Below are 25191 nucleotides of genomic sequence, written 5' to 3'. Positions count from 1 at the left end.
GTTCCTGAATAACTGAGTGTGTGCCTTCATGTTTCTGTACCTCCTACCTGATGGTGACAGTGAGAAAAGAGCATGCCCTGGGTGCTGGAGGTCCTTAATAATGGATGCTGCCTTTCTGAGACACCGCTCACTAAAGATGTTCTGGGTACTTTGTAGGCTAGTACCCAAGATGGAGCTGACTAGATTTACAACCTTCTGCAGCTTCTTTTGGTCTTGTGCAGTAGCCCCTCCACACCAGACAATGATGTAGTCTGTCAGAATGCTTTCCACAGTACAACTATAGAAGTTTTTGAGTGTATTTGTTGACACGCCAAATCTCTTCAAACTCCTAATAAGGTATAGCCACTGTCTTGCCTTCTTTGTAACTGTATTGATATGTTGAGACCAGGTTAGACCCTTAGAGATCTTGACACCCAGGAACTTGTAGCTGCTACTCTCTGCACTTCTGATCCTCTATGAGGATTGGTATGTGTTCCTTCGTCTTACCCTTCCTGAAGTCCACAATCAGCTCTGTCGTCTTACTGACGTTGAGTGCCAGGTTGTTGCTGCGGCACCACTCCACTAGTTGGCATATCTCACTCCTGTACACCCTCTTGTCATGGCATAATATATATCTTATTTTAAAATTAATAATTGTTAATTTTTCAACCAAAATTCAGCAAATGTCACAAACGATTCACAAGGTATAATTCAATGGCATGTTCTGTCTTTTCACAGGGGAACAGAGAGTTTGTCTCAGTCATGTCCTTGTACACTGTGATATGTCTGACTATGCTTTGGGGTCTGATAGATACCACAGAAATACAGCCTGATTTCTACGACAGGTAGGTTTGGTACATGACTCTCTGCTGAAGCTGATACTATAAATTTAGTTTCTAAAAATATTACTGAATCCTCTATTTCAATGCCTCTCTCTTACAAAGTAATCTTTCACATTGTATCCAGAAAGCGAATAGCTGAGCACACAAAAGCTGGAGGAAGTCAGCAGGTCAGGCAGCATCTGTTGCGAGGACTGGGAAGGAAGGGGGAAGACATCAGAATAGAAAGGTGGGGGGGGGGAAGAAGAACAAGCTAGAATGTGGTAGGTGGGAAAAGTAAAGAGCTGGAAAGGAAGGAATCTTATAGGCGATGAGAGTGGACCATACACACCCATAGGAAGTACTTTCCATGCTTGTTTTATAATAAAAGTCTGATAATCCACCATTTGATTGTTCAGAATCCCCCGTGGGTTTGGTGTCTGGCTCACTGGATTCCTGTACTCCCTTTAAACCAAAGGCCCAGTTTTCATACTCTCTTTAAATTCTCCAGGGCCCCGTTTCTTGTGACTTTTGAAACCCATTCATTCTGTTTGTCACTCTTTCTTAAACCCATTAAGACTCTGTTTCCTTTGAAACTCAGTTTGTTTCTGTTTTCCAAAGCTTCCTTTAAACTCACGAGGGCCTTATCTACTATATTTAAAGATTCAAAATGTACAAACCTGAAACTCATCACCCCACAGACAGTCTCAAAGCAAAGAAACACCACTCAAAGAAAAACACCAACCCACCCGCACCAAAAAAGCTAATTGTGCAAATGGTAACAAAGAAATATAAACACACAAAATTAAAGAAATCCAGGCACATTCAGTTCAGCTCAGTTCATAATGTGAGACCACCTTGATGGAAATCACCCAAAGTAGCAACAGAGAATGGAGCAACCAGAGATACATGTCATACTCCTGTAATGCGTAACACCTAAAAAAGTGAACATTTTAAAAATTGGAGTATTGATTGGATGAATAACCAGAAGTCAAAAAAAAATAGTCAATCCCTCACCAAGGTTCTGAACACAGGAGACGAACAAAGTTTGACTGCGTTTTCCCAATCCGAACCCTGAGCTCTTTAACAAACTGGTCATTAACTAACTAGACAAAGCTGAAGTAGAATCTGTAGCTACTGATGATGTTGGAGTACACACACGCACACAAATTGCTGGAGGAACTGAGCAGATCTGGCAGCATCTATGGGGAGCAGGTCAGTATCACATGCACAACACAGACAGTATTGTGTAAAAGTCTTGCACATGTATTTTCTAAGGGAAAATCTTTGCCTGACAAACCTGTTGGAATTCTTTGAAGAAACAACAATCAGGATAGACAAAGGAGAATTGGTTGTGTACTTTGATTTTCAGAGGGCCTATGACAAGGTGCCACACAAGAGACACAAGCTACAAGCCTATGCCTTTAAAGGAAAGATAAAGCAGTGGCTGATTGGCAGGAGAAAAAGAGTGGGAATAAAGGGAGCCTTTTCTGGTTGGCTGCCAGTGACTAGTGGTATTTCACAGGGGTGCTGGGACTAATTCTTGTTACATGATATGTCAATGATTTGGATGAGGAATTGATGGCTTTGATGCAATGTCTGCAGATGATACAAAGGTAGGTGGAGGGGCAGGTAGATTTGAGAAAACAGAGAGGCTACAGAAGTTACTTAGATGAGGAGAATGGGCAAAGAAATAGCAGATGGAATACAATGTCTGGAAGTGTATGGTCATGTACTAAATGGTGAGAAAATACAAAAATCTGAGGTGGAAATGGACTTGGGAGTCCTTGTGCAGGACTCCCTAAGGGTTGATTTGCAGGTTGAATCAGTGACGAGGAAGGCAAATGCAACGTTAGCATTCATTTCAAGAGGACTAGAATATAAAATCAAGGATGTAATGCTGAGACTTTATAAAGTACTGGTGAGGCCTCACTTGGAGTACTGTGAACAGTCTTGGGCCCCTCATCTTGGAAAGGACGGGTTAAAACTGAGGAGGGTTCAAAGGAGATTCATGAAAATGATTCCTGGATTAAACAGCTTGTCATATGAAGAGTGTTTGATGGTTCTGGGCCTGTATTCATGGGAATTCAGAAGAATGAGGATGAAGTCATTGAAACCTATCGAATGGTGATAGTCCACGATAGAGTGGATGTGGAGAGGATATTTCCTATAGTGGGAGAGTCTAGGACCAGAGGATACAGCCTCAGGATAGAGGGGTGTCCTTTTAGAATGGAGATGAGGAATTTCTTTAGCCTGAGAGTGGTGACTCTATGGAATTCTTTACCACAAGCAGTTGTGGAGGCAGAGATTGATTCTTGATTTGTCAGGGCATGACAGGACATGGGGAGAAGGCAGGAGATTGGGACTGAGAGCAAAATTGGATCAGCCATGATGAAATGGTGGAGCAGACCCAATGGGCCAAATGGCCTCATTCTGTTCCTATATCTTATGGTCTTATATATAGATAGGGTACCTAAGATTTTAGCACAGAACTGTATTTGTGAACATGGAATGGAGAGCGAGTTTGTAAATCTGGCAGGAGCAAAGAATATTGGGAATGATGAGGGTGAGGTGCCACGAGAGGGTGTGGGACAGATGGCAGAGAAGGAGTGTCTAGGGCGAGGGGAGACACAAGTGCAGACACACCCAGCCCTGCAACACCAGGTAAAGTCATCTGATTCCAAACAATTGGCTTATTGATCATTACAGAATGTCTCCCCAGTGCTTCCCACTCCCTCCCCTCTCCCTTCTCCTTTTCCCAACCATGATTCCCCTCTCCCTGTCCCATTCCCACTCTCAGTCCACAATAGAGACCCATATCAGAATCAGGTTTATCATCACTCACACATCATGAAATTTGGTTCATTTTGTGAAAGCAATACAGTGCAATACATAAAATTACTACAGTATTGTACAGAAGTTTCAGGCACCCTTGCCATTTATATGTGCCTAAGCCTTTTGCATAGTGTAGTAGTTACCCATCAGATCTCTAGGGAAAATCCCCATCAATCATCAAATCTAAAAGGCAAGCCCCAGAATTCTGCACATTCCTCTGATCTAATGGGAATGAGAAGTAAAGACGACGGCCTGTTTCACCCACCTCCTTCAGAGGGTTCCAATGGGTTGCAACCAGAGTTACAAAGAGAAAACCTCGGCAAAAGCTCGTAACTTACTGCCTGCTAAGCCACTGGTGATTAGGACAGCAGTGAAGCTCCTCCATCTCCGTTTGTCCATACCATCGCACACAGATGTAGAAGGATCCTTCACTGCTGTTTCCGTAGCAATTTTGTTTGTCCAGTCAGTGAGCTGAACCCCTGAACATGGATGACCGGTGGGCCACTCTTAGTCTGGCCGCTGTCCTGTTTGGCATGGTGACCCTACCAAGAGCCAAAGCATAAAGCCCTGACTCCAGCCAACATAGCTCTCTGGGTCATTCAGCCACGCAAGCCTCCAAATCACAATGAGGGTGTGGTCCTCATGAAGGCAGCGAAAGCTCAGGCTCATGTTTCTATTCTTGAAAAACTGAAATTCACACTGAAATTTATAAACTTTGTTTTGAAGCTGCAAGTGGAAATGCCTGATATTTGCTCAACTGTGGCCAGGATCATTTTGCATGGTAAGAATTTTGTAAATAAGTGCTACACTGATAGTTTTCTTTGTAAAGCTAAGTTTAAATGGTTGATTTTGCAAGCTTCAGGAGTCTCAGGATACTGTTAGTTGGAATAACATCCATTATTTTGTTGGTACTCCATATCCAATACAAAACTAGATGGAGGCATTGTACTGGTGCCAAGGGACATGGTTCAAAACAGGAGAGAAAGGAATTATTATTTCACTGATTTATATGGCATAACATTTGCTGCTTTGAGCAGCAGTACAGCACAACTACTATATATTGCAAAGGAGAAGAATAGCAAAGTAGTGTTGATAGACCTTTCAGAAATCTGATGGCAGATGGCAAGAAGCTGTTTCTGAATCATTGAGTGTGGGTCTTCCAGCTTCTGTACCTCCTCTCTGATGGTAGTACTGTTGATCAGGAGGACATGTTTTGGGAGGGGTGTGACGTGGAAGTAACTAAGAAGAGGTAGCCATCTACAATTCAAATAACATTCTGCTCGGGAAAGGCAGAATGGTGATCAACCTTCTGGTTGGAACGAGATCTGGGAAACAGGAGGTGGATCTCGTAGACGAGACAAGCTTGGAAAAATACTCTTCAAGGTCTAAAACAAGGAAGTTAAAAAAAATGCAGTGGTGGGCAGACAACGTTAGGAAATGTTTGTTTCTGTAGATCAGAGAAAGCTGTAAAGATGGTGCATGGCTTGGAATGGGCCGTACTGACCCTTCGAGCCACACCACCCAGTAACCCCGCCCCCCCATTTAATCCTAGCCTAATCACAGAACAATTTACAAAAGTCAATTGACCTACTAACCAGTACGTCTTTGGGCTGTGAGAGGAAACCGGAGAACCAGGAGGAATCCCATACATTCCACAGGTAGGACATACGGACTCCTTACAGATGACTTTGGAATTGGACTCGAGCTGTAATAATGCCGAGCTAACTGCTACACTACCGTGGGAGAAGTAACTCTGAAAGGTGAGGAAACAGGATGGGTAGTTAAGATGATAAGTTTCTCAATGCTCAGTGCTGTTTTGTTTTGTAACTTCAGAACATTAAACTAACTCAAAGGAAGACACGGGAGTCTGAAGTGTGAGTCTAACTTCATTTTTACGTGAAGCGAGTTGCCTGCAAGCATCATTAAGTATGCAGCTCCCACATTTTTACACATAATCATGATGAATGACCTGAACAACAAAAAAAAAGCTCAATTAATCAATATATTTACAAGATAACACAAATATTACTTAAGTATTAAATACACAATAAATGTGATAAAACAATTGTTTCAAACCAGTTGATTGTCAAATCACGTCAATCACTTTGGATTGAGGAAAAGCTTGCTTTGAACTTTGAACTTTGAAATAGAGATGAGGGTAAATGATAGGAATCTAAGAGGCTGATAGAGAGCTTTAATTGGAGCAAAACATCAAATTATCAGAACATTCAGCTGTGAGGGCGAAGTCAATGATTTGGATGATGGAATTGATGACTTTGTTGCAAAACTTGCAGATGATATTAAGATAGGTGGAGGGGCAGGTAGTTTTGAGGAAGTAGAGAGGCTGCAGAAGGATTTAGACAGATTAGGAGAATGGGCAAATAAATGGCAGATGGAATACAGTGTCAGGTAGTGTATGCTCATGCACTTTGGTAGAAGAAATGAAAGAGTTGTCTATTCTCAAAATGGAGAGAAGATATAAAAACTGAGGTGCAAAGGGACTCGGGAGTCCTTGAGCAGGATTCCCTAAAGATCAATTTGCAGGTTGAGTCGGTGGTGAGGAAGGCAAATGTGATGTTAGCATTCATTTCAAGAGGACTAGAATATAAAAGCAAAGGTGTAGTTGAGACTCTGTAAAGCGCTGGTGAGGCCTCACTTAGAGTCTTGTGACCAGTTTTGGACCCCTGTCTTAGAAAGAATGTGCTGAAACTGTAGAGGGTTCATAGGAGATTCACAAAAATAATTCCAGGATTGAAAGTCTTGTCATATGAAAAACGTTTGATGGCTCTGGGCCTGTATTCACCAGAATTCTAAATAACGTGGTGACCTCATTGAAACCTCTCGAATGGTGAAAGGCTTTGATAGAGTGGATGTGGAGAAGATATTTCCTATGATGGGAGAGTCTAAGACCAGAGGACACTGTCTTAGAATAGAGGGGCATCCTTTTAGAATGGTGAAGAGGAGGAATTTCTTTAGTCAGAGAGTGGTAAATCTGTGGAATTCCTTGCACACGCAGCTGTGGAGGCCCAGCCTTTAAGTATATTTAAGGCAGAGGTTGATAGATTCTTGATTGGTCAGAGCATGAAGGGATACAGGGAGAAGGCAGGAGATTGGGGCTGAGGAAAATTGGATCAGCTATGGTGAAGTGGCAGGGCAGACTAATTCTGATCCTATATCTTACGGTCTTATGGTCTAGGTCAATGAGTATATTTAAAGCAGAGGTTGATAGGTTCTTGATTAATCGGGATGTCAAAGGTTACATAAAGAAGACTGGAGAATAGATTTGGGAGGGATAATAAATCAGACATGATGGAATGGCAGAGCAGACTTGATGGTCTGAATGACCTAAATTTGCTCCTTCATCTTATGGTGTTACGGCCTTGTATGTGTCAGAAGATTGGGAGCAAAGTAAAGGTGAGCTGAGTGCTAGATAGTTGTGAATTTAAATGCAAAATCGTGCGTTTGTTAGGTGCTGTGTCGTACAACGTGGGCGATAATGGTCTCTCCATGACCGTGATTGTTCTTGACAAATTTTTCTACAGAACTGGTTTGCCATTGCCTTCTTCTGGGCAGTGTCTTTACAAGATGGGTGACCACTAGCCATTATCAATACTCTTCAGAGACTGTCTGCCTGGTGTCACTGGTCACATAACCAGGACTTGTGATCTGCACCAGCTGCTCATACGACCATCCACCACCTGCTCCCATGGCTTCACGTGACCCTGATCAGTGGGGTTGGGTGAGGGGGGGGGGGGGTTTAAGCAGGTGCTACAGCTTTCACAGCCAACTGTGGCAATGAATTCCACAGGTTTTCCACCAATTCAGTTTAGATAACATTGATATAACAACAAAAATTTGAAGGAAAATTGAAACCAAACTTATTTCTGTTTCTTTAGAGTTTTCCCAGAAAATCCTGCCACATTCCAGATCAGGTGAATGACTGGACTATACACGGACTCTGGTAACTGAGAACTGTCTATATTCAGCCTGTATTGGGTTAGAGTGTTATCATATCTCTGGAGCCTGTAGATTTCAGCTGCAGGATATACAAAAGTAAAGTTCATTAATTATCTAAGTATGCACAGTATACAACTCTGAGATTCAGCTTCTCCAGAATCAATTGCTATATCATTAAAATTTTTACAATGTTTGCCTTACCAGTGACACACGTTCATACACATCCTGTGTATAAATAAGGGAAAATATTAAGAGGAGAAGTCAGCCTGATTCTCTCTGTCTTTTCCTGTTGCTTTTTCACACTTCTTCCCAGTTCCCTTAAGAGACTGATGAAATGATACCTTGCACAATCAGTATGAAACAAAGAGTAAAAGTGAAAAAGGATCTAGTGCTTTTAGTCATCAATAAAAATCTTCATATAGTTGTGAAGATTTCATTATAAGGATTATGGTGCGTTGGCCTTCATTAGTCCAGGTGGGTGGGAGACTGAGATCAAGGGACGTGATTTCGTGTTGCACTACTATAAAACTCTGGTTAGACCACACTTGGAGTATTGTGTTCAATCCTGGTTGGCTGTTTATAGGAGGATGTGGAAGTTTTATTGAAGGTGCAGAGGAGGTTTAACGAGATGCTGCCTGGATTAGAGAGGGCAGGTTGAGTAAGCCAGGGCTTTTCTCCTTGGAGCAAAGGGGTAAGAGAGGTGGTTTATTAGAAGCATACATGGTGAGATTGAGTGGACAGCTAAATACTTTTTCCCAAAGTGGAAGTGGTTTAATACCATAGAAACATAGAAAACCTACAGCACAATACAGACCCTTCAGCCCACAAAGCTGTGCCAAACATGTCCTTACCTTAGAACTACCAAGGCTTACCCATAGCCCTCTATTTTTCTAAGCTCCATGTAGCCAACCAGAAATCTCTTAAAAGACCCTATTGTATCTGCCTCCACCACCGTCGCCGACAGCCCTTTCCACGCATTCACCACTCTCTGTGTAAAAAAAACTTACCTCTGACATAACCATATAACCATATAACAATCACAACACGGAAACAGGCCATTCCGGCCCTCCTAGTCCGTGCCGAACTCTTAATCTCACCTAGTCCCACCTACCCACACTCAGCCCATAACCCTCCACTCCTTTCCTGTCCATATACCTATCCAATTTTACCTTAAATGACACAACTGAACTGGCCTCTACTACTTCTACAGGAAGCTCATTCCACACAGCTATCACTCTCTGAGCTAAAGAAATACCCCCTCGTGTTTCCCTTAAACTTTTGCCCCCTAACTCTCAAATCATGTCCTCTCGTTTGAATCTCCCCTACTCTCAATGGAAACAGCCTATTCACGTCAACTCTATCTATCCCTCTCAAAATTTTAAATACCTCGATCAAATCCCCCCTCAACCTTCTACGCTCCAATGAATAGAGACCTAACTTGTTCAACCTTTGTAACTTAAGTGCTGAAACCCAGGTAACATCCTAGTAAATCGTCTCTGCACTCTCTCTAATTTATTGATATCTTTCCTATAATTTGGTGACCAGAACTGTACACAATATTCCAAATTTGGCCTTACCAATGCCTTGTACAATTTTAACATTACATCCCAACTTCTGTACTCAATGCTCTGATTTATAAAGGCTAGCGTTCCAAAAGCCTTCTTCACCACCCTATCTACATGAGACTCCACCTTCAGGGAACTATGCACTGTTATTCCTAGATCTCTCTGTTCCACTGCATTCCTCAATGCCCTACCATTTACCCTGTATGTTCTATTTGGATTATTCCTGCCAAAATGTAGAACCTCACACTTCTCAGCATTAAACTCCATCTGCCAACGTTCAGCCCATTCTTCTAACCGGCATAAATCTCCCTGCAAGCTTTGAAAACCCACCTCATTATCCACAACACCTCCTACCTTAGTATCATCAGCATACTTACTAATCCAATTTACCACCCCATCATCCAGATCATTTATGTATATTACAAACAACACTGGGCCCAAAACAGATCCCTGAGGCACCCCACTAGTCACCGGCCTCCATCCCGATAAACAGTTATCCACCACTACTCTCTGGCATCTCCCATCTAGCCACTGTTGAATCTATTTTATTACTCCAGCATTAATACCTAACGACTGAACCTTCTTAACTAACCTTCCATGTGGAACGTTGTCAAAGGCCTAGCTGAAGTCCATATAGACTACATCCACTGCCTTACCCTCGTCAACATTCTTCGTAACTACTTCAAAAAATTCAATAAGGTTTGTCAAACATGACCTTCCACGCACAAATCCTTGCTGGCTACTCCTAATCAGATCCTGTCTATCCAGATAATTATAAATACTATCTCTAAGAATACTTTCCATTAATTTACCCACCACTGATGTCAAACTGACAGGTCTATAATTGCCAGGCTTACTTCTAGAACCCTTTTTAAACAATGGAACCACATGAGCAATACGCCAATCCTCCGGCACAATCCCCGTTTCTAATGACATCTGAAAGATCTCCGTCAGAGCTCCTGCTATCTCTACACAAACTTCCCTCAAGGTCCTGGGGAATATCCTGTCAGGACCTGGAGATTTATCCACTTTTAAATTTCTTAAAAGCGCCAGTACTTCCACCTCTTTAATTGTCATAGGTTCCATAACTTCCTTACTTGTTTCCCACACCTTACACCATTCAATATCCTTCTCCTTAGTGAATACCGAAGAGAAGAAATCGTTCAAAATCTCTCCCATCTCCCTCTGCTCCACACATAGCTGACCACCCTGATTCTCTAAGGGACCAATTTTATCCCTCACTATCCTCTTGCTTTTAATATAACTGTAGAAACCTTTCGGATTTACTTCCACCTTATTTACCAAACCAAACTCGTAACTTCTTTTAGCTTTTCTAATCTCTTTCTTAAGATTCCTTTTACATTCTTTATATTCCTTGAGCAATTCCTTTACTCCATGCTGCCTATATCTATTGTAGACATCCCTCTTTTTCCGAACCAAGTTTCTAATATCCCTTGAAAACCATGGCGCTTTCAAACCTTTAACCTTTCCTTTCAACCTAACAGGAACATAAAGATTCTATACCCTCATAATTTCACCCTTAAATGACCTCCATTTCTCTATTACATCCTTCCCATAAAACAACTTGACCCAATCCACTCTCTCTAAATCCCTGCGCATCTCCTCAAAGTTAGCCTTTCTCCAATCAAAAATCTCAACTCTAGGTCCAGTCCTGTCCTTCTCCATAATTATATTGAAGCTAATGCTATTGTGATCACTGGACCCGAAGTGCTCCCCAACACATACATCTGTCAACTGACCTATCACATTCCCTAACAGGAGATCCAACACTGCCCCATCTCTAGTTGGTACTTCTATGTATTGTTGCAAAAAACTATCCTGCACACATTTCACAAACTCTAAACCATCCAGCCCTTTTACAGAATGAGCTTCCCAATCTATGTGTGGAAAATTAAAATCTCCCACAATCACCACCTTGTGTTTACTACAAATATCTGCTATCTCCTTACACATTTGCTCTTCCAACTCACGCTCCCCATTAGGTGGCCTATAATACACTCCTATCAGTGTTACTACACCTTTCTCATTCCTCAATTCCACCCAAATAGCCTCCCTAGAGGAGCTCTCTAATCTATCCTTCCAAAGCACCGCCATAAGATTTTCTCGGACAAGCAATGCAACACCTCCTCCTCTGGCCCCTCCTACTCTATCACACCTGAAGCAACTAAATCCAGGAATATTTAGTTGCCAATCACACCCTTCCTGCAACCATGTTTCACTAATAGCTACAACATCATAATTCCAGGTATCAATCCACGCTTTAAGCTCATCCACCTTTCTTACAATGCTCCTAGCATTAAAATAGATACATTTAAGATACTCTCCACCTCCTCCTCTCTTTTCATCCCTAGCAATGCATTCAAATTTATTATCCTTTTCTTTCTTCTCCCCTACATCTTTGGGCTGAGCTCATCCCTTCTCCATCACCTGCCTTTCCTCCCTCACACACTGTCTACTTACTTGCTCTACTGGTGAACTAACCTCCTCTCCCATAGTTTCCTCAAATTGATTCCCGCCCCCCCCCCCCTCCATCTTACTAGTTTAAAGTCTGCCCTGTAGCCCTAGCAAACCTCCCCGCTAGGATATTGGTCCCCCCAGGATTCAAGTGTAACCTGTCCTTCTTGAACAGGTCACGCCTGCCCCAGAAGAGGTCCCAATGATCCAGAAACTTGAATCCCTGCCCCCTGCTCCAATCCCTCAGCCACGCATTCATCCTCCACCTAATTCCATTCCTACTCTCACTGTCGCGTGGCACAGGCAGTAATCCCGAGATTACTACCTTTGCGGTCCTTCTTCTTAACTGTCTTCCTAACTCCCTATACTCTCGTTTCAGGACCTCTTCCCCTTTCTTACCTATGTCATTGGTACCTACATGTACCACGACCTCTGGCTCCTCACCCTCCCACTTCAGGATATCTTGGACGCAATCAGAAACGTCCCGGACCCTGGCACCAGGGAGGCAAACTACCATCCGGGACTCCTGATCACTCCACAGAACCGCCTGTCTGAACCCCTGACTATCGAGTCCCCTATTACTATGGTCCGCTTTCTTCTATCCCTACCCTTCTGAGCTACAGGGCCATCCTCTGTGCCGGAGGCCCAGCCACTGTCACTTCCTCCAGGTAGGCTGTCCCCCCCAACAGTACTCAAACATGAGTACTTATTGTCAAGGGGTACAGCCACTGGGGTACTCTCTAGTACCTGCCCCTTCCCCTTCCTGACCGTGACCCACCTATCTGCCTCCCGTGGCCCCGGAGTGACCACCTGCCTGTAACTCCTCTCTATCACCTCCTCACTCTCCCTGACCAGGCGAAGGTCATCGAGCTGCAGCTCCAGTTCCCTAACTCGGTCCCTCAGGAGCTGCAGTTCGGCGCACCTGGCGCAGATGTGGACGTCCAGGAGGCTCGGAGACTCCAGGATCTCCCACATCCGACACCGAGAACAACAAGCTGCCCTCACACTCATACTTCCCGAATAACTGAAAATAACAAGGAGATCTAAAAGATAAGCCTACTGTGCCCTCTTCCGCCTAAGCCCTCTGAGCCCAAGCCCTACACTCTGCTCCCGGCTCACTCCGCTGCCCGCAAACGAAGCTGCCCGCTGCTTAAGGCTGCGTTCTTTTTATATCTTCCCTCCTTCCCAGGCCTCCTTCACGCGCCTGCGCAGTCCCGCCTCTCAGAACTCCGATCTGAGAAGCAATTTAAAAATGGCCGCCGCCGCAGTTCTTCTCAAAGCCTCGCTGTCTCCTTCCAAAAGAGAACTACCTCACTCTTTCTCTCCTTTTTATATCTTCCCTCCTTCCCAGGCCTCCTTCATGCGCCTGCGCTGTCCCGCCTCTCAGAACTCCGATCTGAGAAGCAATTTGAAAATGGCCGCCAAAGAGGTACATCTCCTCTGTACCTACCTCCAAGCACCTTAAAACTATGCCTTCTCGTGCTAGCCATTTCAGCCCTGGGAAAAAGCCTCTGACTATGCCTCTCATTATCTTATACACCTCCATCAGATCACCTCTCATCCTCCGTCGCTCCAAGAAGAAAAGGCCGGGTTCACTCAACCTATTATCATAAGGCCTGCTCCACAATCCAGGCAACATCCTTGTAAATCTCCTCTGCACCCTTTCTATGGTTTCCACATCCTTCCTGTAGTGAGGCGACCAGAACTGAGCACAGTACTCCAAGTACTGGGGGCATAATGTTAAGCTGATTTGAGGAAAGTGTGTCAGAGGAAGGTTTTTTACACAAAGAATGGTGGGTGTGTGGAATATCCTGCCAGGGGTGGTGGTAGACACAGATACACTGGGGACATTTAAGTTTATTGGGTCAGCCACTTATTTGGGACAGCTGATAAAGAACAAAAACTAATTCAGAAAATAGCCAGGTTTCCCTTAGTTAATTTGGGACACTCTGCCCCTTAACTGGTGCAGGAGACTGTTGTCGAACAATTCCTAACTAGCATCAGATGTGTGCATTTGTTAAACCATGTTCTGAGTGAACAGTTTTTAAATAACATCAGTTGTGTGTGTTTCTGTTCAAAAATCAGTGATTTTGTCACTGATGTTGGCTAGAAATAAGCAGTAAGACAATTCAGAACTGTTTTGCTCACTGCGATTTCAAGCATCGAGGCTTGGAGATGACAGAAACAGGCAGGGGTGAAATGAAATTATTTCATTACATCAACAAGTTAAACACTATGAAGAATTTTAAGGTATCGACAATCATCTTGAATGTTACAATGAAAATGAAGATTTAGAGGATGAAATCATTGATAGTATTGTATAAAGGGAGTCCATCAACTACACTAGGTGTCTGCACTGATTTTGTTCATTTACAGTCAAAGGAATGCAGTGCAGATGAATTCCTCTGTTGATAACTATTATGAACTAATACAGTTTTATTGTACTGTAGTACCATTGGTGGTGTTTTAATTTATTCTGTATTTCATTTAAATACATAATTTGTTACTCAATTTCTCCTTTTTACACCTTTTTAACTATTTCCATGAAACTTTGGCAAATGGGGGCAGCCGCTTAATTGGGCCAAAATGTACTGGTCCTGATATGTCCCAATTAATTGGAATCCATTAAAAAAAGAACAGAAAAAAAGTTGCTGTATTTTTTAAACAATATGTAAAACATTTTAATTTGGATAGAATAACTTAATAACTAATTAGTTGCCTTTGACTTTCCTTGGAATGGTCAACTACCACAACTGGACACAAAATTAAATTAGATGTATTAATTGAATTGAATTGACTTTATTTCTTACATCCTTCACATACATGAGTAAAAATCTTAACATTATGTCTCCATCTAAATGTGCAATGTGCAATCATAGTAATTTATTATAATTTATAATAAATAGAACAGTCAATGTAACATAGAAATACACTCAAATCTGTCTGATGGCCTGGTGGAAGAAGCTGTCCCGGAGCCTGCTGGTCCTGGCTTTTATGCTGCGGTACCATTTCCTGGATGGGAGCAGCTGGAATAGATTGTGGTTGGGGTGACTCGGGTCCCCAGTGATCCTAGACAGATTAAATGGATTTTATGGAACTAAGTGGTAGAACTCAATTGTTAGACTGTATTTGATAAACTGTCAGAGTCAAATAATGTTATTTGTATTTCATTTCAGGCCAAATGGGCGCAAATTCTGCAATAAATCTCGGCACTTGACAAAGGAGGACATTGACGTAAGGAAAAAAGAAAACTCTATTGATATTTCGTTTAATACTGAGTAATATGGCGAGCTGCTGAAAACAAAAATTAATTATTCAAATTATATAACAATATTTGGTAATGCTCAGTTAACCAGAAATAGGAAATTGAATCACGGGGATATGTGTCTCCACAGGAGATAGGGAGATAGAGACAGCCCGTACTAACTTCCATTATGAAATCAAAAATACATTGATTTTACTTAAAGAAACATCATGGCAACAGACCCTTTGGCCCAATCACACTCATGTGACAAATTAACCTACTAACCCGTACACCTTTGGACTGTGGGAGGAAACTGGAGCTCTTGGTGGAAACCCACATGGCCAGGGGAAGAACGTACGCCTTACAGACAGAAGCGGGAACGTAATAGCGTTACAAGAACTATTAAGCCACCCTACTTACCTAGAGCTTTATCAATTTTGAGGTCTTAATTTGGTAGATGTTTGAAAGTGTGAACCATATTTCAATCACTTGAAAATAATTTTTAGTGGTCCAAAAATTTAGTACTGGCTCTACCACATATCATACTTTCTGATCATCACTGTGATTTTAATGATTTGCGAGCAGTAACTGGATTGCTAATTGTAGCATGTTTATTTATTTATCTGTCTATCTACAGTATGTACCTACTTATTGAAATACGCCACAGAACAGGGCCTTTGAGCCACGTAGCCCAGCGATTCCTTAATTAGTCCAAACCTAAATGCAGAACAATTTACAATGGCCAATTAACGTACCAACTGGTACCTCTTTGACCTCTGGAAGGAAACCAGAGCACCCAGAGGAAATCCACGTGTTCATGGGGAGAACGTACAAACTCCTTACAGGCAGCCACGGTAATTGAACCTGGGTCGCTGCTAACTACTATGATACTTAAGAACAGGACTTAAGAACTTTTTAAAAGCTATTATTAATGCTTTTTGAGATAGTGATTTAGATGCATATCATATTTTTTTACTGAGTTAAGTATTGTATGTAATTAGTTTTGCTACAACAAGTGTATGGGACATTGGAAAAAAAGTTGAATTTCTCCATGGGGATGAATAAAGTATCTATCTATCTATCTATCTATCTATCTATCTGAGTCGCCCTCATGCAGGAATAGCTAACATAGGACCATAAGATATAGGAGTAGAAGTAGGCCATTCGGTCCATTGACTCTGCTCCGCCATTCAGTCATGGGCTGGTCCCATTCTCCCAGTCATCCCCACTCCCTGCCTTTACCCCCTACCCTTTGATGCCCTAGCTAATCAAGAACCGATCTATCTCTGCCTTAAATGCACCCAATGACTTGGCCTCCACAGCCACTCATGGCAACAAATTCCACAGATTTACCACTCTCTGACTAAAGCAATTTCTCTGCATCTCTGTTCTAAATGGACGTCCTTCAATCCTGAAGTCATGCCCTCTTGTACCAGACTCCCCTACCATGGGAAATAACTTTGCTAAACATATCTAATCTGTTCAGGCCTTTTAATATTTGGAATGTTTCTATGAGATCCTCCCTCATTCTCCTGAACTCCAGGGAATACAGCCCAAGAGCTACCAGATGTTCCTCATATGGTAACCCTTTCATTCCTGGAATCAATCTCGTGAATCTTCTCTGAACCCTCTCCAATGTCGGTATATCCTTTCTAAAATAAAAACATGAATTTTATAGCTACTGCTGATTAAGACTTGTCTACATATCACAAAGGGGATTATGTCTGGAAGCCATGGATGATCTTGGCGTGAGTGGTATACGGATTTTCAGATGTAGTACTGGAGACTCCAGATGCTGGAGGCTGCAGCTACATAAAATCTTCTGGAGGATCTCAACATGCTCTACACATCTGTGGAGTGGGAGGGGGGGTAGGAATTGCCGATGTTCTGGGTCAAGTCCTTGTTTCAGGATTTTGAAAGTGGCCATTGAGCATATGGATTTCGATGATAAGTTTACTTTGAACTTAATGGTCAGGGTTGACTCAGAGGGCCACAGAGCCTGTTTCTGTGCTGTGTCCTTCTGTGACTGAGCAATTACGGCGTCACAGCAAACCCAGCAATCTGACCTCCAGGAGATTGCAGGAATTCCTGAGTCACTCTCCAGTGACGCTGCAACAGCAATTACTCATCAGCAGCTGAACCTCTTGACCATGTCTGCATGCTTTTATGCATTGAGTTGCAGTCATGTGATTGGTTGATTAGATAATTTCATTCATGAGCAGGTGCATAGATGTATCTAAAAATGGCAATTGAGTGTTTGCTGCTTAGAGTCCACACTGAACACTTACTCTAATCCTACATTAGCCCAGTTTTATCTCCAACGTAACACAAGAAGAAAACAAATGTACAATCACCTGAAGGTATGTGTTCCACAGAAAACCTGGGACTTCAAAACAGATTTTAGGTGGAAAGTGCCCAAGAGATTTGGAAGTTCACATATCCATGATGTGTACTGTAATGGCCATCTATGGTCAAGACACCCAAAGTAACACAACACCGAGATCCGAGAATAGATATCAACAGCAAGGAGTGGGAGAGTCAACATTATCTGGAAGGAAGATCTAAAAGAAACCTTCGCTTTGACTCAGTCCTTGACGTGAGTATTTCTGACTCCATCGCACAGCAAACTATCCAGTCCAGATTTGCTCACAACCCAGCCCAAGGCAACTTCAAAGGTGTTTTAATTGCAACCATCTTCAAGGAGACAAAAGTGTTTCTATTAAGTGCAGGGGCTCTCAAATGTTCGATATTCAATTTAAATCAGAGATTGTACACAGTACACACCCTGAAATCCTTATTCTCCACAGACATCCACAAAACAGGAAAAACCCAAAGAGCAAATTATGGAAAATTGTTAGAACCTGAAAGGCCCCTCCCCCCCACACACAAGCAGCAACAAAGCATCAACCCTCCCCCTCATCCCACTTGTTCCAACAGAAAGCATCAACCCTCCCCCTCATCCCACTTGTTCCAGCAGAAAGCATCAACCCTCCACCTCATCCCACTTGTTCCAGCAGAAAGCATCAACCCTCCACCTCATCCCACTTGTTCCAGCAGAAAGCATCAACCCTCCACCTCATCCCACTTGTTCCAGCAGAAAGCATCAGCCCACCACCTCATCCCACTTGTTCTAGCAGAAAGCATCAGCCCTCCCCCTCATCCCACTTGTTCCAGCAGAAAGCATCAACCCTCCCCCTCATCCCACTTGTTCCAGCAGAAAGCATCAGCCCTCCCCCTCATCCCACTTGTTCCAACAGAAAGCATCAACCCTCCCCCGCATCCCACTTGTTCCAGCAGAAAGCATCAACCCTCCCCCTCATCCCACTTGTTCCAGCAGAAAGCATCAACCCTCCACCTCATCCCACTTGTTCCAGCAGAAAGCATCAGCCCACCACCTCATCCCACTTGTTCTAGCAGAAAGCATCAGCCCTCCCCCTCATCCCACTTGTTCCAGCAGAAAGCATCAACCCTCCCCCTCATCCCACTTGTTCCAGCAGAAAGCATCAGCCCTCCCCCTCATCCCACTTGTTCCAACAGAAAGCATCAACCCTCCCCCGCATCCCACTTGTTCCAGCAGAAAGCATCAACCCTCCCCCTCATCCCACTTGTTCCAGCAGAAAGCATCAACCCTCCACCTCATCCCACTTGTTCCAGCAGAAAGCATCAGCCCACCACCTCATCCCACTTGTTCCAGCAGAAAGCATCAGCCCACCACCTCATCCCACTTGATCCAGCAGAAAGCATCAGCCCTCCCCCTCATCCCACTTGTTCCAGCAGAAAGCATCAACCCTCCCCCTCATCCCACTTGTTCCAGCAGAAAGCATCAACCCTCCCCCTCATCCCACTTGTTCCAGCAGAAAGCATCAACCCACCACCTCATCCCACTTGTTCTAGCAGAAAGCATCAGCCCACCACCTCATCCCACTTGTTCCAGCAGAAAGCATCAGCCCACCCTCATCCCACTTGTTCTAGCAGAAAGCATCAACCCACCCCCTCATCCCACTTGTTCCAGCAGAAAGCATCAACCCACCACCTCATCCCACTTGTTCCAGCAGAAAGCATCAACCCTCCCCCTCATCCCACTTCTTCCAGCAGAAAGCATCAACCCACTCCCTCATCCCACTTGTTCCAGCAGAAAGCATCAGCCCACCCCCATCCCACTTGTTCCAGCAGAAAGCATCAGCCCACTACCTCCATGCAAGCTATAGCAAGCCCACAGATCTATAGACCATCCAAAACTACTGTCCATCCTAACAGCTGGACATCCCACAGGTCCTCTCTCTCTCTCTAACAAGGGAGAGAGAGGGATTGCTCCTACCATGGCGAGATAGGAGACCAAAAACTCACTGTTTCGATATTACAGTCTGCACAAAACTTAGAGGGGGAGGACAAGAGGGAGGACGAGGGGGAGGGAGAGGAGAGGGAAAGGGAAAGGGGGAGGGAGAGGAAAAAAGAGAGGGAAAGGGTGGAGGGGGAGAGAGAGAGAGAGAGAGAGATCTGCTCCATAGATGGCAGTACACATTCCATCGACTTACTGGCACAATGACATAGTCTTCACTGCACATTCATTCCAGAAAATTGCAGGAAGCAGCATCTGTATGGCCTCTTTGGAGCTGACAAAATCCTTGGCCTCCATCAATCAAATTTCACAGCCTGCAGAAATTCACCTGCTCTTTACATCTGCTACACAATGGCATGCAATGCCTGACCTAAGCTAACAAATCAAATTTCAGAGCAGAATGTTGTCAAGGCTGCATCACTGTCCCAACAACTTTCTCAATCATTTCTGCCACAATTCTGCACATCACTTCAAATGCTTTCTGTAAGAGTTAAAATAATAGTTCAAGCTCAGGTTTATTGTCATTTAACCATATCGATGTAGACAGCCAAACGAAATAACGTTCCTCTGGACCAAGGTGCACAACACAGTACATACAACTCACACACAACACTGATGACCAAAAATAAATTAACAGATCATAAAATATTTTGCAGAAGATTGACATTTAGCGTAAGGTGCATTTACAATGCAAGTCAAAAAGTAAACAGTATGATGCTACTGGCATTTCACATGTGATGAGACCTGGGAGCTGGCAGGGAGTTCAGTCATCTCACAGCCTGGGGGAAGAAGCTGGTTCCCTTCCTAACAGTTCTTGTCCAAATGCAGTATCTCTTCCCTGATGGTAAGGAGTCAAACGAATTGTCATACCGTAGATTGTCAGATTGTAGGGAATTGTTAAAACTTGATGTTGTGGTGTTCGTTGAACTTGGTAATTAGCTTGCAGATGTTTCAACACCAGTCGAGGTAACATCCTCAACTGTTTGCTTCTCTCTGGGAGTGCTCGATTTGTATCAGCCCCTGTTCACTTGCCTTGATCCTGACTGGCTGGCCCTTCAGTTGATTTTTGAAATCTGTTGGCTCATGTTTCTTTGGCTCTTAGGGGTTTGTGTTTGGCATCAATTTCCATGTGTTTGTTTATGGAGTTATCAGAAGAGAACAACACTTCTAAAGATTCTTGTGCCTGCTTTGTGTTTGCCTACACCAGAACCTCCACAGGGTCCCAGTTAAAGTGGGTCCTTCTCAATCTTCACGTACTGAGATCAGTGACAATGGATCATGGCTTCATACCAACAGTTTGAGAGTTTACGCCCTGTCTAGCCAACATCGTTCTTGGTACAATCTCCACAGATGATCCTGTACACCACATTGCTTTTGTTGGTTGTCTTACTAGTACCTTGGTTCTTGAGACAAGCTTCCTCAGGCAGAAGGTGCAAGAGCCTCAGGACTTGAACTGAATTGACTTTATTTCTTACGTCTTTCACATACATGAAGAGTAAAAATCTTTACGTTACGTCTCCATCTAAATGTGCAATGTGCCATCATAGTAATTTATAAAAGATAGAACAGTCAATGTAATATAGAGTACACTCAAATCAGCGTGAATTAATCAGTCTGATGGCCTGGTGGAAGAAGCTGTCCTGGAGCCTGTTGGTCCTGGCTTTTATGCTGCAGTACCATTTCCCGGGTGGTAGCAGCTGGAACAGATTGTGATTGGGGTGACTCAGGTCCCCAGTGATCCTACGGGCCCTTTTTACACACCTGTCTTTGTAAATGTCCTGAATCATGGGAAGTTCACATCTACAGATGCACTGGGCTGTCTGCACCACTCTCTGCAGAGTCCTGTGATTAAGGGAGGTACGGTTCCCATTCCAGGCAGTGATGCAGCCAGTCAGGATGCTCTCAATTGTGCCCCTGTAGAAAGTTCTTGGGATTTTGCAGCCCATACAAACTTCCTCAACCCTCTAAGGTGAAAGAGGTGCTGTTGTGCCCTTTTCACCACACAGCTGGTGTGTATAGACCACGTGATGTGGATACTGAGGAACTTAAAGCTATTCACCCTCTCAACCCCAGATCCATTGATGTCAATAGGGGTTAGGCCATCTCCATTCCGCCTGTAATCCACAACCAGCTCCTTTGTTTTTACGATATTGAGGGAGAGGTTGTTTTCTTGACATCACTGTGTCAGAGAGATAACTTTTCCCCCTGTAGGCCACCTCGTTATTGTTTGAGATAAGGCCAATCAATGTAATGTCGCTGGCAAATTTAATAAGCAGTTGGAGCTGTAGGTGGCAACACAGTCATGTGTATACAGGGAGTAAAAGAGGGGACTTAGTACACAGCCCTGAGGAGCTCTGGTGTTGAGAGTCAGAGGGATGGAGGTGAGGGAGCCCACTCTTACCACCTGCCGGCAATCTGACAAGAAGTCCAGGATCCAGCTGCACAAGGCAGGGTCAAGGCCGAGGTCTCTGAGCTTCTTGTCGAGCCTGGTGAGAATTATGGTGTTGAATGCTGAACTGTAGTCCAAGAACAGCATTCTCACATAAGCACCCTTCTTCTCCAGATGTATAAGAATGCTATGTAGAGCTGTGGCTATTGTGTCATCTGTTGTTCAGTCATGTCGGTAGCACCACCAGGTTCAGCATTCAATACCATAATTCCCTCCAGTCTCGACAAGAAGCTCAGAGACCTCGGCCTTCACCCTGCCTTGTGCAGCTGCATCCTGGATTTCCTGTCAGATCGCCGGCAGGTGGTAAGAGTGGGCTCCCTCACCTCCGCTCCTCTGACCCTCAATGCAGGTGCCCCTCAGGGCTGTGTACTAAGTCCCCTCCTTTACTCCCTGTACACCCACGACTGTGTCGCCACCCACAGCTCCAATCTGCTAATTAAATTTGCTGACGATACTACATTGATTGGCCTAATCTCAAACAATAACGAGGTGGCCTACCGAGAGGAAGTCATCACCCTGACATAGTGGTGTCAAGAAAAAAACCTCTCAGCTTTAAGTTCCTCAGCATAAACATCACCAAGGACCTCACATGGTCAGTACACATCAGCTGTGTGTGAAAAGAGAACAACAGTGCCTCTTTCACCTCAGACAGTTGAGGAAGTTTGGTTATGGGCCCCCGAATCCTAAGAACTTTCTATAGGGGCACGATTGAGAGCATCCTGACTGGCTGCATCACTGCCTGGTATGGGAACTGTACTTCCATCAACTGCAGGACTCTGCTGAGAGTGGTGCGGACAGCCCAGCGCATCTGTAGATGTGAACTTCCCACTGTTCAGGACATTTACTGAGACAGGTGTGTAAAAAGGGCCTGGAGGATCATTGGAGACCTGAGTCACCCCAACCACAAACTGTTCCAGCAGCTACTATCTGAGAAACGGTACCACACCAACAGGCTCTGGAACAGCTTCTTCCACCAGGCTGTTTAATTCACACTGAAGTTACTGTATTTCTATGTTATAATGACTATCCTGTTGTACATACTATTTATTACAAATTACTATAAATTGCACATTGCATATTTATACAGAGACTTAACATAAAGATTTTTAATCCTCATGTAAATGAAGGATGTAAGTAATAAAGTCAATTCAGTTATGGTTTTCCATCAGTCTTTAATCTGAGAAGTTCTAATAAGCTCTTCAAAACTTTTGCCTGTCTGTCCCTTGCATGTTACGCGCTGTCAACCACAATTTTCTCACCCATCCATTTTTCCCGTCACTGCAAGATGTTTGAGCTTCCCTTTCTTCTGTTCATGTCCCAGAAATTACAGCTATTGTTTCCTGATTGATGATATCAGCTCTCTGCTCATTCCAGCTTTTCACAACACTTCCTCATTTGTTACTCTGTCCTTCCACGCTATTTTCATCATTCTTCTCAAAAACCACATTTCTGCAAATTCATTTTGAAACAGAGAAACATAGAAAACCTACAGCACAATATAGGCCCTCCGGCTCACAATGCTGTGCCAAACATGAACCTACTTTAGAAATTACTTAGGGTTACCCATAGCCCTCTATTTTTCTAAGCTCCATGTACCTATCCAGGAGTCTCTTAATTTGGCTCTGATATTGTCCAACATTCACTTCCATATGTTAGTGTGGAATGAAGGTAGCACCACAGCACTGAATTTGGTACCCGTAGAAATGATGTTATTCTTTAGCATCTTGCTCAAACTCTCGAACATTAGCAATCCCTCTAATTTCAACATCAACCACACTGTCAGAGGTTATCATGCTCCCTAAGTAATTGAACTTTCCTTGTCCATGTTCAGCTTCGCATTTCTGCTTTTCTTTCTTCTTTGTGACATCCATGACATTTGGTCTTCTTGCAGATGATGGTCAATCCTCTCTTTGCACTTTCTTTGCCAACTTTACCTGGTACTTCTTGGGGCTTCTGTTTAGAATTAGCGACCAGCACTGAGTTGTCTGTGTATCATAGGTTGACAACCTACAGTAGGCACCTCAAAGAACTGAGTAAGATGCAAGCACTGTCTTCACAAATCACCCAAAACCTATAGAAGGAAAAGAGAAGGAATATCAGTATCCTCTCCCAGATCAACATCCCAGTCCCTGGGGTCCTGATAACATTAAATTGGTTCTAATCAGCAGGACACATCATTCATGTGTCTGCTGAATGGACAATGAACCAACCCATAAATACTACCTCACTATTTTTGCTCCCATTTGTACTACTTTTTTAAGTTTTATATAAATCAGTATCAAACAATATGTGTGGTGGGTGGGAGATCTATCTCTACCAAAGTAGGTGTAGGGCTAGCTTCCCTCTGCTACCCTGCAGGTCACCCTTGGACAAGGTGTAGCACCTGCTTAGCCCCCGATCAGGGTCACGTGAAGCCATGGGAGCAGGTGATGGATGGTCATATGAGCAGCCGGTGCAGATCACAAGTCCTGGTTACGTGACCACTGACGCCAGGCAGACAATCTCTGAAGAGTATTGATAATGGCTGGGGGTTACCCGTCTTGTAAAGACACTGCCCAGAAGAAGGCAATGGCAAATAGTTTCTGTAGAAAAATTTGCCAGGAACAATCATAGATATGGAAAGACCACGATCGCCCATGTCCTACGACACGGCACATAATGACGACAATGATGGTGATCAGACAATGGAACTGCAGAGATAACTTAAACAGTTTAAAATGTTCATTAATAAGAAGTATCACCATAAATATATTTTAACTGTGGACAGTGTCTGAAAGAAAGCTGTAGAATAGCTAAGCTATCTGGTGTGTTAATAATATATTAGATTTAATACCCATCAATAGTTTCAGAAAAGCAATCAGTCTCAGCATCACTTCATTCACAGCATAATCTCAATTTTCCAGTTGAATTCTTTGAATAAATGGGAATAAATCAAACTGAATTAACTGGGTCAAAGATCTGTCAGACCAGTTCTCCATCTATCGTCCTATTCATCTGCACTACCATGATGTGAGGGGTGCCTATTTATATGTCCTCTTATGGAAGTGAACCAAAGTGACCCAGTGTCCTTTCTGGGATATCAGAAGTTCATGCAGGTACTCTTTTTAAATGAAGTCCTTCAGGTGTGATAGAAGTGATTGAAAAGTTTCGAGGCTGTTTCCACTCTCCAGTTGCAATTTAGCAGGAAAAATGGTGATACTTTGCTACCTGTATAACTACAGTTTGTAACGCACTGCTGACCAAGTTCTGAGGAACTTCTCTGGCATAATGTTTACACTGCTACAGTAACGCCAAAACGTTTTACTGTTAATGTCCTTGATTCACTTTCTGTCACTTGCTGACTGTACCCACATTGACTCTGACAACTTGCATTCGTTCCCCAATCACTCTACTTACTTGTACCCTGTTAACAAACAGTACTGAAGTTTGAACAAAGAAATGACATTTTTATACAGAAATTGACTGGTTGTATACAAATACTGATCCATTAGAAACTTTGTGCATTTCTGAATCCCAACATTTGCATAGTG

General features: G+C 43.4%; 1 protein-coding gene across 1 annotated transcript in view; it reads left to right on the top strand.

The window, feature by feature from the left end:
- Positions 1 to 25191, top strand: part of rnaset2l (ribonuclease T2, like) — a 67823-nt gene that overhangs the window by 7582 nt on the left and 35050 nt on the right. The window contains exons 2-5 of the mRNA XM_073028844.1: positions 718 to 824; positions 4359 to 4413; positions 7529 to 7593; positions 14806 to 14863. Of these exons, the coding sequence (XP_072884945.1) occupies positions 742 to 824; positions 4359 to 4413; positions 7529 to 7593; positions 14806 to 14863 (261 nt within the window). The 5' untranslated portion in view covers positions 718 to 741. The remainder of the gene's footprint in view (positions 1 to 717; positions 825 to 4358; positions 4414 to 7528; positions 7594 to 14805; positions 14864 to 25191) is intronic.

Source organism: Hemitrygon akajei, chromosome 25 (genome assembly GCF_048418815.1).
Source record: "Hemitrygon akajei chromosome 25, sHemAka1.3, whole genome shotgun sequence".
Lineage (NCBI taxonomy): Eukaryota > Metazoa > Chordata > Chondrichthyes > Myliobatiformes > Dasyatidae > Hemitrygon > Hemitrygon akajei.
Note: the sequence above shows the minus strand (reverse complement) of the source record. Positions and strands in the feature narration are given on the sequence as shown.